Consider the following 12,225-nt stretch of genomic DNA (forward strand, 5'->3'; position numbering starts at 1 on the left):
ATTCTAGTAAGAAGACCAGACTTAATGGTCTGACTGAGACTGGAGGTACCCCAGAAGCATGGCCTCTGGATTCTCTATCAGCCCAGAACTAAAAATTTCTGAGGCCAACTCTTCAGACAGGGATTAGACTGGACAGTGGGACATAAAGTGATACTTGTGAGGAGTGTGCCTCTTAGCTCAAGTAGATACAAGAGACTAAATGGGCAGCTCATCTGTCCAGAGGTAAGACGGGAAGTCAGAGAGGTTTAGGAGCTGGTTGAATGGACATGGGGAATCAGAGGTGGAAAGGAGGACTGTGCTGTCACAGTATGGGGGGAGCAATTAGAGTCACAAATCAATGTATGTGTAAGTTTTTTATGGGAAAAAATAAAAACAACATAAATGAAAGAAAACAAAATTCCTGGACCAATAAGTAACATCAAGATAAATGGAGAAAAGATTGAAGATGTAAAGGATTTCATTTTACTTGGATCCACAATCAACGCCCATGGACGCAGCGGTCAAGAAATCAAATGATGCCTTGCATTTGGTAAATCTCCTGCAAAACATCCTCTAGAGTGTTAAAAAGCAAAGATGTCTCCTTGAAGACTAAGGTGTGCCTGACCCAAGCATGGTATTTTCAATCACCTCATACACATGGAAAAGCTGGAGAATGAATAAGAATACTGAAGAAAAATTGATGCCTTTGAATTATGGTGTTGGTGAAGAATATCGAATATACCACAGACTGCCAGAAGAATGAACAAATCTGTCTTGGGAGAAATACTGTCAGAACGCTCCTTAGAAGTGAGGATGGCGAAACTTTGTCTCATATATTTTGAACATGTTATCAGGAGGGCCCAGTCCCTGGAGAAGGACATCATGCTGAGTAGAGTACAGGGTCAGCGAAAAAGACGAAAACCTTCAAGGAGATGGACTGACACAGCGGCAGCAACAATGGGCTCAAGCATAACAACGATAGTGAGGATGGTGTAGGACCAGGCAGTGTTTTGTTCCGTTGTACACAGGATCGCTGTAGTCGGAACCAACTCAATGGCACCTAACAACAACAACATCGCACTTAATGCAGAAAGACTGAGAGCTTTCTCATTAAGATCAGGAACAAGACAGGGATGCCCACTCTCACCACCGCTATTCAACATCATTCTGGAAGTTCTAGCCAAAGCAATTACGCGACAAAAAAAAAAAGTGTCCATATTGGGAAAGAAGAAGTAAAACTATCCCTTTTCACAGATAACATGTTTCTACACATAGAAAACCCCAAAGAACCCATAACATTAGTTATGAGAACTAATACATGAATTCAGTAAAGTGGCAGGGTACAAGATCAACACATAAACTCAGTCAGATTTCTATACATCAGCAATGAACAAGTGAGAAATGAAATTAAGGAAACATGACTATTTACAACAGCATCTACAAGATTAAAGTACCTAGGAATAAATTTAACCAGGAAGGTGAAAGACTTATACACATGAAACTATAAAACATTACTAAAAGAAATTAAAAATAAATAGAAGGACATTCTGTATCTGTGGACTGGAAAGCTTAATATAGTTAAGATGTCAATACTACCCAAAGCAATCTATAAATCCAATGCAATCACTATCAAAATTCCAACAGCATTCTCTGCAGAAATGGAAAAACCAGTCCTCATATTTATATGGAAGGGCAAGGGACTCTGATTAGCTAAAGCAATCCTGAAGAAGAATAAAGTAAGAGGACTCACACTTCCTATTTCAAAGCATACCATAAAGCTACAGTAATTAAAACAGCCTGGTACTGGTGTAACAGACACATACACCGATGGAATAGAATGGAGAATCCAGAAATAAACCCATACGTCTATGGTCAACTGATTTTCAACAAGGAGTTCTAAGTCCATTCAATGGGGAAGAAAGAGTCGCTTCAATAAATAGTGCTGGGAAAATTGGATTTCCACATGCAGAAGAATGAGTCAGGATCCATGCCTCATATCATACACAAAAAACAACTCAAAATGGACCAAGGACCTAAATGTGAAAGCTAAAACCATAAAATTCTTAGAAGAAAATACAGGGGGGTGTGGATATAGTTTTTAACGATGGATTATCTCATATGACAACAAACGCACAAGCAACAAAAGACAAAATAGGTAAATGGGACCTCATAAAAATTAAACACTTCTATTCATCAAAATACTTTATCAACAAAGTGAAGAGATAACCTACAGATTGGAAGAAAACTTTCAGGAATCATATATCCAAAAAGGGTTTATTATCCAAAATATATTTAAATAAAACCTGGACAACAACAAAGAAACAACCTAATCAAAAAATGGGCAAAGGACTTGAACAGACATTTCACCAAACAGGATATACAAATGACCAAAAAGCACATGAAAAGATGTTCAACATCATTAGCCATTCAAAAAGAAAGAAGAAAATCCAAATCCTCTGCTGTCAAGTTGATTCTGACTCACAGCGATCCTATAACACAGAGTGGAATTGCCCCATAGGGTTTCCAAGGAGCGGCTGGTGGATTCGAACTGCCGATCTTTTGGTTCACAGCCAAGCTCTTAACCACTGCGCCACCAGGGCTTCTCATTAGCTATCAGGGAGATGCAAATTAAAATCATAATGAGATTCCACCTCACGCCCATTAGTATGGCAATATAAAAAAAAAGGGAAAACAAAAAGTTTTGGCGAGGTTGTGGAGAAACATCCATTGCTGGTGGGAATGTAAAATGGTACAGCCACTGTAGAAAACAGTTTGGCAGTTCCTCAAAAAGTTGAACACAGAACTACCATACGATTCATCAATCCCAATCCTAAGTATATACCCAGAAAAACGGAAAGCAGGAAGGCAAACAGAAAGCTATTCTCCAATGTTCTTTGCAGCACTTCTCACAACAGTCAAAATCATGGAAACTGAACTCACAACAGTCAAAATGATGGAAACTGAAATGTCCATCAACAGATGGATGGATAAACAAAATGTGGCATATACATCCAGCAGACTATTACTCAGCCATAAAGAGAAATGAACTTCTGATCCATGCCACAACATGGATGAACCTTGAAAACATTATGCTGAGTGAAATAAGTCAGTCGCAAAAGGACAAATAGTGTATGATCTTGCCAGGTGAAATAAGCAAATACACAGAAACTTAAGATTATTAGTGGTTACCAGGGGTGGGAGGGAGGAAGAGAAGGGTGAGTTTTTGCTTAGTAGGCATTTAGTTTATGTTAATGGTGGTGGAATAATTTGGAAAAGAACAGCAATAATATTTGTTCAACATGAAGAATCTAATCAATATCAATGAATTATACACGTAGAAATTGTTGAATTGGTGAATGTTTTGTTGTATATATTTTTACCATGATAAAAAAATTAATTAAAAAATTTTTAAAAACATATTTCCAAAAAGCAAAATGAGGATGGAAAAATATATACCATGTAAACATCCTAACAAAGAGAAAGTTAACAGCTATATTGATAGTAGACAAAAGACTTTAAAGCAAAAAGCACTACAAAAGAAGAGACACTTCATGATAAAAATTCAAAACAGGCAGTAGAACAATTTAAAATTTGTATTACGTTATAATCTCAAACTACACAAGGCAAAAAATGACAGAACTATAAGGAGAAATAGATGGATTCACAATCATAATGGGAGACTCTAACACACTCCTTTAGTTAACTACAAGAATTTTTTAAAAATTTTACTTAAAGCACAACAAAATAAAAAGTTGCTGTTGAGTTGATTCTGACTCACGGCAATCCAATGTGTGTCAGAGTATAACTGTGCTCCATTGAGTTTTCAGTGGCTGATTTTTTCACAAGTAGATTGCCAAGCATTTCTTCTAAAGTGTCTCTGGGTGGACTCAAACCTCCAACCATTTTGGTTAGCAGTTGAGCGTGTTAACCTTTTGTACCACCCAGGAACTCCCAAGTAAGATAAGGACCATTGAACTAAGCAACTTGGAAGTCACCAGCGGCCATAATGTGCTGTTTTAGCATTAACCATTATCTAGGAAAATACGTAACTCAGTACCTGTAAAGCTGTGTGCTCCTTCTGAAGATTTTTTATTTTAGTCTGTTGCTGGCAAACCCTATTTAGGGATTCATCCTCCAGTTCACCAATTTTGGATTTCACGCTCTCCATAATTTGTTCCAAGTCATTAGCTCGTTGTTCCTGATCTGCTGCTCGCCTTTGTTCCAGCTGAAGCTCATTTCTAATTTAACAAACAATTCCTTCTCTTAGTAATAAAAATAAACCAAATCAAACATACCTAACAACATAATCACTTTCTAAAATTTTGTTGCATTCTTAATATGTCTTACAAAACAAACCGATACAAGACATATAAGGTACCATTACATATCTAAGCTAAATTATTACCAAAAGATTTACTATTAATAACTTTTTAAAAATTTAGTATTTAATCAAAATTGAAAATTATATTTCAAGATTATTTTCAAGGAAGTTATTTTTAGAACGAATACCACTTGCATACAAACAATTCAAAAGAGACTTTTTCCATTTTCTTACTTAAGCTGCTGATTAGTTTCTATGAGCTCCCGTATCATGTTCTGTTGACGTGCTGTGTCTTCCACCAACGTTTTAAAATTCTCTCTCATCCTTTGTGATGACTGTTTGTCAAAAATGATAAGATCTATAATAATATTTTTTAATGCAATACAGATAGTAAAAATGAAAGTAAAGTCAAATTTTTTATCTTAAAAAAGAGGAAAAAGAAGCTTTTCATCTTAAGGAGCAAGAATAGGATCTGATTACCTTTTAGATCTGTTCTTCCCACTAGGGACAAAGCTTTTAAGCCATGTGTCATCAACAGTACATTTATGCTTTCCCATTCTGCTTCCTCTTGCTACAATTACAAGGAAAGGGAAAAGGATAAGATATAAAGTAAAGAAGTACCCTCTTGTATATAATTTCCTTTGTTTTCAGACAACAGAATTTTTTCTCCAAAAGGTATTCTTAAAATATAAGAATTTTTACGCATATATAATGATTACATTTTACAAATCAACTTGTTTCTAACAAAATTAACAGCAGACTTGAAGGATGCAAATAAGCACAAATCATTGTATTGTACAATCCCAGAATATTCATATGGTAGGTTTTAATGTATAAATTAAAACAAAACAACAACAAAACACCCTTGTAATTTCAATGAACCAAACAAGCCTAAAGTTTTAGATTTAACTGAATCAGAGCAGGCCCTGCTTAGAAGAAACAGCTGTAAATTAGGTTCTATTAATTAAATAGTAAAGAAAAGGTAAGTCACTCAAAAACAAATGTTACTTTAATAATGACTAGAGTCACAAAAAAAATTAAAAATCTGTCTGGTCAGAGCCAATTAATTCAGATAGTTCCTTGTAAAATAGACAAGGTCTAACTATAAAAAGGGGCATGTCTATAACAAAGTTATTAAGAAAATGTTCTGCATCCTATTTTGATGAGTGGCATCTGGGGTCTTAAAAGCTAGCAACTGGCCATCTAAGATGCATCAACTGGTCCCAACCACCTGCAGTAAAGGAGAATGAAGAACACCAAAGACACAAGGAAAGTATTAGCCCAAGAGACAGAAAGGACCACATAAAACCACACACTGGATCATCTTGAGACCAGAACAACTAGATGGTGCCTAGCTACCAACAATGACCACCTAACAGGGAACACAACAGAGAGTCCCTGATGGAGCAGGAAAAAGGTGGGGTGCAAAACTCAAATTCTAGTAAAAAGACCAGACTTAATGGTCTGACTGAGACTGGAGGAACCCTGCAAAGCACAGCCCCCGGACTCTCTGTCCCCAGAACTAAAGCAATTCCCAAGGCCAACTCTTCAGCCAAAGGTTGGACTGGACAGTGGGACATAAAATGATACTCGTGAAGTGTGTGCTTCTTAGCTCAAGTTGATACGTGAGACTAAATGGGCGGTTTCTGTCCGTAGGTGAGATGAGAAGGCAGAAAGGGTTAGGAGCTGGTTGAATGCACATGGGAAATCAAAGGTGGAAAGGAGCAGTGTTTTGTCACACTACAGGGAGAGCAATCAGGATCACATAAGAATGTTTGCATAAATTTTTGTATAAGAAACTAACTTGAAATGTAAACTTTCACTTAAACTACAACAATAAAGAAAAAAATAAAAATAACAACAAAAAAGGGGCATGTCCATCTGGGTTATAGATTCTAGTATAATCACCCTGAAGATACTCTCAAGTCTCACATCCCTGTTTCTAAACATGTATTTACATTCTAAACCTGAGAAGGGAACCTTAACTCTCTAGATTAAGTGAAGAAGAACATAACAATGAGAAGAAAATAAGAAATAGTAAAAAAAAATAAGAATATAAAATAAGAGTAAGAATAGAAATAGAGACCATGAAAAAATGAATTTAAATCTATGATATTAATAATTATATAATCAGTTTTTAATGTAAATACAACGATCCCTCTTGAATTCACTGTGTAAGGTCTTTACTTGCTTTTTAAGGCATTTAAAGCTTATTTCAATCAATGTTTACATGCTTGAAAAATGTAATTTATACAATAAGTTTTTCGTTAGTGGTGCAAACAGTATGTAAAGTTTTATTATAGCTTAAAGATTAATAATTTAGACAAAGTAAAAATAAAGGTATTATTCTCTACAACCAAATGCCTCTCAGACATTAAGAATCTATCAACACACAAAAAAAGAACAGAAAGGCTTAACGATTCTTTGATAGCACTATGACTCACAGTACCAAATAAATCTTTCTTTTTGATTGATGATTTTTTCCCTCCTTTATTCTTCTTACACTTCCCCTCCCTCCCCACCTTTTCCCTTATTTGTGCTTTAGGCTTTCTAACCATAAAGCCTAACTATATGATGGTACACAGAACAAAAATTACCGCTGATGTCTATTTTAGGAGCCAAAAGCTCTGTATGGGTCTCTCAGCAGATGTCCACTGTGACTCATAAAAACAAATGGTCTGTAAATAATAAGATCCCAGATTATGAATGATTAAATTACACACATTATTCCCTGATACCCCTTGTAGGTTAAGAAAAATAAAGTATTGTAAATTTTGAAAATAGCTGGGAATAACATTTTCCAATGTATGTGCTGTAGAACATAGTCTATGAAATGCTCATCAGACTAGCGTTAAATAAGCAGGAAATGTTGTTGTTAGGTGGCATTGAGTCAATTTCGATACGTGACAGAGTAGAATTTCTCCATAGGGTTTTCTTGGCTGTAATCTTTATGAAGACTGCCAGGTCTTTCTCCCATAGAGCCACCAGGTGGATTTGTACTTCCAACCTTTTGGTTAGCAACTGAGCACTTAACTGTTTGCACCACCATAATACTAAATCTTCCTTTTGGAAACTAACTGTATTATGAAGTCTGAAAGTAATGAAACCGTTTAATAGTCATTAAGACAGCATTTTCTCAAATCTTTTACAAAAAAATTCTTTCAAAGTAAGATTTTTCACATTCTGCAGAACTAGTATTCTTTTGTACATACTGTGAAAATCATTGGCTTAAAATATTTCAGGTTTACCTGTTTTTCGGTCATGAATCTATCTGAAGATTCACTGGACTCGTAGGCTTTAGAGGCTTCTGGAGACATAGTTTCTTATGTAGAATCAAAAGCAGTTGGAGTTTGCAATAAAAAAGTTTGAATTGTCTAAATTAAAAAAAAAGTGCAACAGGAGTTAAAGGATGCTATATTTAAAAGAATGTACTACATTTAAAAGAATTCATGTGGGGCAATTTAGGCCACTCTTCTGTCAAAACTTTTATGAATTCCTAGAAAGCTGATGGTAAGAATCTTTAAAATCAACGCTATCTCATAATGTTCTACTCTAGAAATAAAATATTTTGGGGTTTATACACATACACACAAAGAAAATTATTTGTTTTAGCCAAATAATCTAAAAAGCACCTGAAGCTAATAAAGTGTTATCTTTTGAAAGCTGCTTTTACTTTACCACATAGGGTCAACTGGGTCAGAATTGACTCAACGGCACCCAACAACAACATAGTCTTTCCAAATATCACTTAGAGATTGTCAGAGAAACTCAATCTGAGTCTGATCCAGTCTCAGATCCAGCTACCAACTGGCAGGAAATACCAAATAAAAAAGGGCAGAGGAACATCTTGAACTGCACATGAATAAGAAATCAGCAAAACCTAGACTGTGGGAGATACATAAGTCAAATGGCCCAGGTTCTTCATCAGATAAATTGTAAGCAAAAGAAAAGAGAGAAAACCTGTAGATTAAAAATTTAAATTTTTTTTAAATGAGCAAGAGTAATTATAATGTCTAGAAATATAATTTGCGATGAAATTTTTTTTAAATGCAAAGAAGTGATTATTATAAATGTCAGAAGAATGGTTACTGATAGTAGGGAAGGAGATGTGATTGAGATAGGGCAATGGAAGGGCTCTGGGGTGGCTGTCAAAGTTTTATTTTTTACCTCAATATTTTATACCCCAACCTGGGTAGTATCACCTTTTAACAATTCACCAAACTAAGATACAAATTTGGTACGTGTTTTATTCTATAGTTCTAAAAGAAAACCTCATTTTAGGGCTGTGGGGACCATGGCCTCTGGGAACATCTAGCTCACTTGGCATAATATAGTTTATAAGTAAAATGCTCTTCATTCTACTTTGGTGAGTAGCATCTGGGGTCTTAAAAGCTTGGTGAACAGCCATCTAAGATACACCACTAGTCTCACCTCTTCCAGAACAAGGGAGAATGAAGACAACCAAAGACACAAGGGAAAGATTAGTCCAAAGGACTAATGGACCACAACTACCACAGCCTCTGCCAGAGGCCCATTCAGCATAACTACATGGTATCTGGCCACCACCACTTACTGCTCTGACGGGGATCACAATAGAGGGTCCCGGACAGAGCTGGAGAAAAATATAGAACAAAATTCTAACTCACGGATTTCTGAGCCACATGGCACTATAGACAGAAGCACCACGTAAAACTAAGTCAGAGACAAATGTCAATCCTAGAACACTAAGCATCAAATGAAGACATAAAGAACTCAGCCAAGCACTGAATGGGATAAGAAACTGACAGAGCACAGAAAGTGAGGTCAGTCACGAGCAGAGATCCCCGTCAGCTAAAACAGCACAGGTTCACCATCTTGGTCTCCTGCTGGAGATCAGAGAACAGGGAGTATGGGAAAGCAGCTTCATGGAGCTCCCAGCAGGAGACAGAACAACCAGTAACCAGCAATATACACTTTCCCACCCACCACCCTTCTTCATGCCCACTCGGCTTCCTTTGCTTCCTGAGGCCACAGTCTCTTGGCCAGCTTCAGCACTGTGCCACTTGGATTCCACCCGCCCACACTGGCTGGCTCCCTGAGTGCCATTTGTTTGCTGCTGGTGTTGTTTTTTCTGCTTCTTTTGGTTTCTTCCACACCTCTCACCACCTCTGCCTCCTTTCTTTCAAATACCTGGCTCCATGTGCCACCTTTGCTTCTAGAAAGGCTGTGAAACATCGCTGAACTATGGAACTGCTTCCTGACCCATGCCGCCAAGCTGGTGGAATCCCCAGGGCTTTTTTTGTTTGTTTTGATTTGTTCTCTTTTGGTTTGTTTGTTTGTTTTCTTTTTCTTTTCTTGGCTTGGGAGCCCCCTCCAGCCGGGCTGTACTGTGTGACTTGAGAGCTACTCCCTCAGTGTATGCAGCCACGTGGTGGGATCCCTGGGGACACTTCTTTTTTTTTGTTTGTTCGTTTGTTTTTGTTTTCTTTTCTCTTTTTCCTTTTTGTCTTTCTTCATTTCTCACTTTCTTGACTCTCTATACTTACCTTCTCTTTCTGTCTCCTGAATACCTGGTACTGTGTAACACCTATAGCCTCTCCAGCCAGGCTCTACTTCGCAGCCAGGGAGTCACCATCCCAGTCATCACAGCTGCACCGGTGGGATCCCTGGGGGCTTTGCTATTCTTTATTTTTCTAATTTTTATTTATTTATTCATTTTCTTTTACCTGTTTTTTTTTCTTTTTGTTTTTCTCCATTTCTCAGTTTCTCATTTCTCCACTCCAATGGAAAGCTCCCTTAGCACTCTTTTCTCTTTGTTTGTTTTTAGCTCCTGTTTCTCTCTCCTCTTTCCCATACCCATCTTAGCTCCACACATCACAATCTCCTCCTCCTTCCTGCCTACCTGCACACCCCCAAGCAGCACAGGCATGGCCTATGGGAACATGCCCTGCACTAATTCCTGGCCTGCCCTGTCGGCCTTGGTACGTGACACAAATGACCCATACCACCAACTCCCCTTCAGCTGGACCTGCCCTGCTGCACCACAGCTGAGCGACTGACCCTACCTGTTGGACAAAGAGGTGAAAAGTATCGTACCCACAGACGAGCAAACAAAAACCAACGCACAGCCTGCCTGCTCAAACATAACCAAATAAAACAAAAAAGCAGGACAAAACAAACAAATCTACATTCAATAACTACTGAATGTCCTGAAGACAGCAGACAATATCAAAGCATATAAAAAAAGGACAGGATGGTTCCAGTAGGTGTCCAAAATAAAACACCAGATGTCTTCGCAGTAGAAGAAAAGGCAGTACAACTACCAGACAGGGAATTTAAATCTCTAATATTCAGAGCTATCCAAGAATTGAAGCGAAAACTAGATAAAAATGAGGAAAAAAATAGACAAATTCATGGAAAAGGCAGAAAAATCCACTGAAAATACAGAGAAAAAAACGGAAGAATTCAGAAAAATACTACAGAAACAAAATGCCAAAATAAATTCAGACCTAGAAATCATATAAAATAACAATTAGAAATCCAAAAGATAAACAAGATCTCAGAAATGGACAGTGTCATAGAAGGGCTGAGAAGCAGGTCTGAAATGATGGAAGACAGGATCAGCCAAATTGAAGACAAACACTTGGATACAACTCTGAGGAAAAATAAGAAAAAAGAATGAAGAAAAATGAAGAAACCCTGATAATTATGTGGGATACAATCAAAAGCAAAAATCTGCAAGTGATCGGAGTTCCAGAACCGGGGGAGAAAACAGAAAACACAGACAGGATCATCGAAGAACTGCTGACAGAAAACTTTCCCAATATCATGAAAAATGAAAAGCTGACCATCCAAGAAGCTCAACGAACCCCATATAGGATAGACCCCAAAAGAAAATCACCAAGGTATATCGTAATCACACTCCCTAAAACCAAAGACAAACAAAGAATCCTGACAGCAGTTTGAGAAAAACGAAAAGTCACGTACAGAGAAGAAACAATAAGACTAAGCTCAGATTATTCGGCAGAAACCATGCAGGCAAGACACACATAACACATAAGACCCTGAAAGAAAAAAACTGCCAACCAAGAATAATATATCCTGCAAAACTCTCATTCAAATATGATGGTGAAATAAGGATATTTCCAGATAAAAAGAAATTAAGGGACTATGTAAAAACCAAAAAAAAAGCACAATTATTATTAAACAGAGTCCTTTGGTCTGAGAACAAACAATATCGGACCACAGGGTGAATCTAGGACCAGCCATTATCAACCTATGAAATGAACTCTCAAGGACTATTTAAAACCAAAAGAATTCAACAGGGAACCAGAGAGGTTAATCTGTACATGACAACAACATCAGAACAATAAAAGAAGGGATAAACGGGTAGGTATAGAACCTTCTAATGGAGAGGAAGGCAAGGCAATACCAAGTAATAACAGACTACTTCAAACCTAAGAAGATATGGGTAAATTTCAAGGTAGCCACAAAGAAAGTTAACAAAACTACTCATCAGAAAAAAGAAGAAAAACATAAAGTCTCAATAAAAACAAAAGAAATGGAAAAAAAAAAAATCCACAAACAAAAGGAATTCAGCACACTGGTGATAGGGAACCCAAGGTTGAGTAAGGATAGTGTTGACGTGTTGTGAGGTTGTTAACCATTGTCATAGGGCAACACGTATACTGTTTAATGAGAAACTATTTTGTTCTGTAAGCCTTCATCTTAAGTGAGAATAATAGCACAACTGTAAGAGTGTAGTCAATGTCACTGAACTGTGCATGTAGAAATTTTTGAAACGGTGTATCTTTGGCTATGTGTATTTTCACCAAAAAAAAAAAAAGGTTGAGAAGTTAGAGGGTTAATATGTTGTGGGGTTGTTAACCAATGTCATAAAACAACATGTGTACTATTGTTTCATGAGAAACTATTTGTTCTGTAAG

At 37.1% G+C, this 12,225-nt stretch overlaps 1 protein-coding gene across 10 annotated transcripts in view; it reads right to left on the bottom strand.

The window, feature by feature from the left end:
- CEP70 (centrosomal protein 70) overlaps window positions 1-12,225 on the bottom strand; it is a 140,752-nt gene that overhangs the window by 116,499 nt on the left and 12,028 nt on the right. For 9 of the 10 annotated variants that reach the window (XM_023736011.1, XM_023736015.1, XM_023736012.1 and 6 more), the window contains 4 exons: window positions 7,549-7,674; window positions 4,781-4,871; window positions 4,535-4,658; window positions 4,037-4,217 (listed from right to left, as the gene is read on the bottom strand). In XM_023736011.1, coding sequence (XP_023591779.1) covers window positions 4,037-4,217; window positions 4,535-4,658; window positions 4,781-4,871; window positions 7,549-7,617 — 465 coding nt within the window. In that variant the 5' untranslated portion in view covers window positions 7,618-7,674. Of the gene's footprint in view, window positions 1-4,036; window positions 4,218-4,534; window positions 4,659-4,780; window positions 4,872-7,548; window positions 7,675-12,225 lie in introns of those variants that run through there. The other variant, XM_023736014.1, reaches the window with a different exon arrangement.

The sequence above is a fragment of the Trichechus manatus genome, unplaced genomic scaffold (genome assembly GCF_000243295.1).
Source record: "Trichechus manatus latirostris isolate Lorelei unplaced genomic scaffold, TriManLat1.0 scaffold00084, whole genome shotgun sequence".
In the NCBI taxonomy this organism is placed as follows: Eukaryota; Metazoa; Chordata; class Mammalia; order Sirenia; family Trichechidae; genus Trichechus; species Trichechus manatus.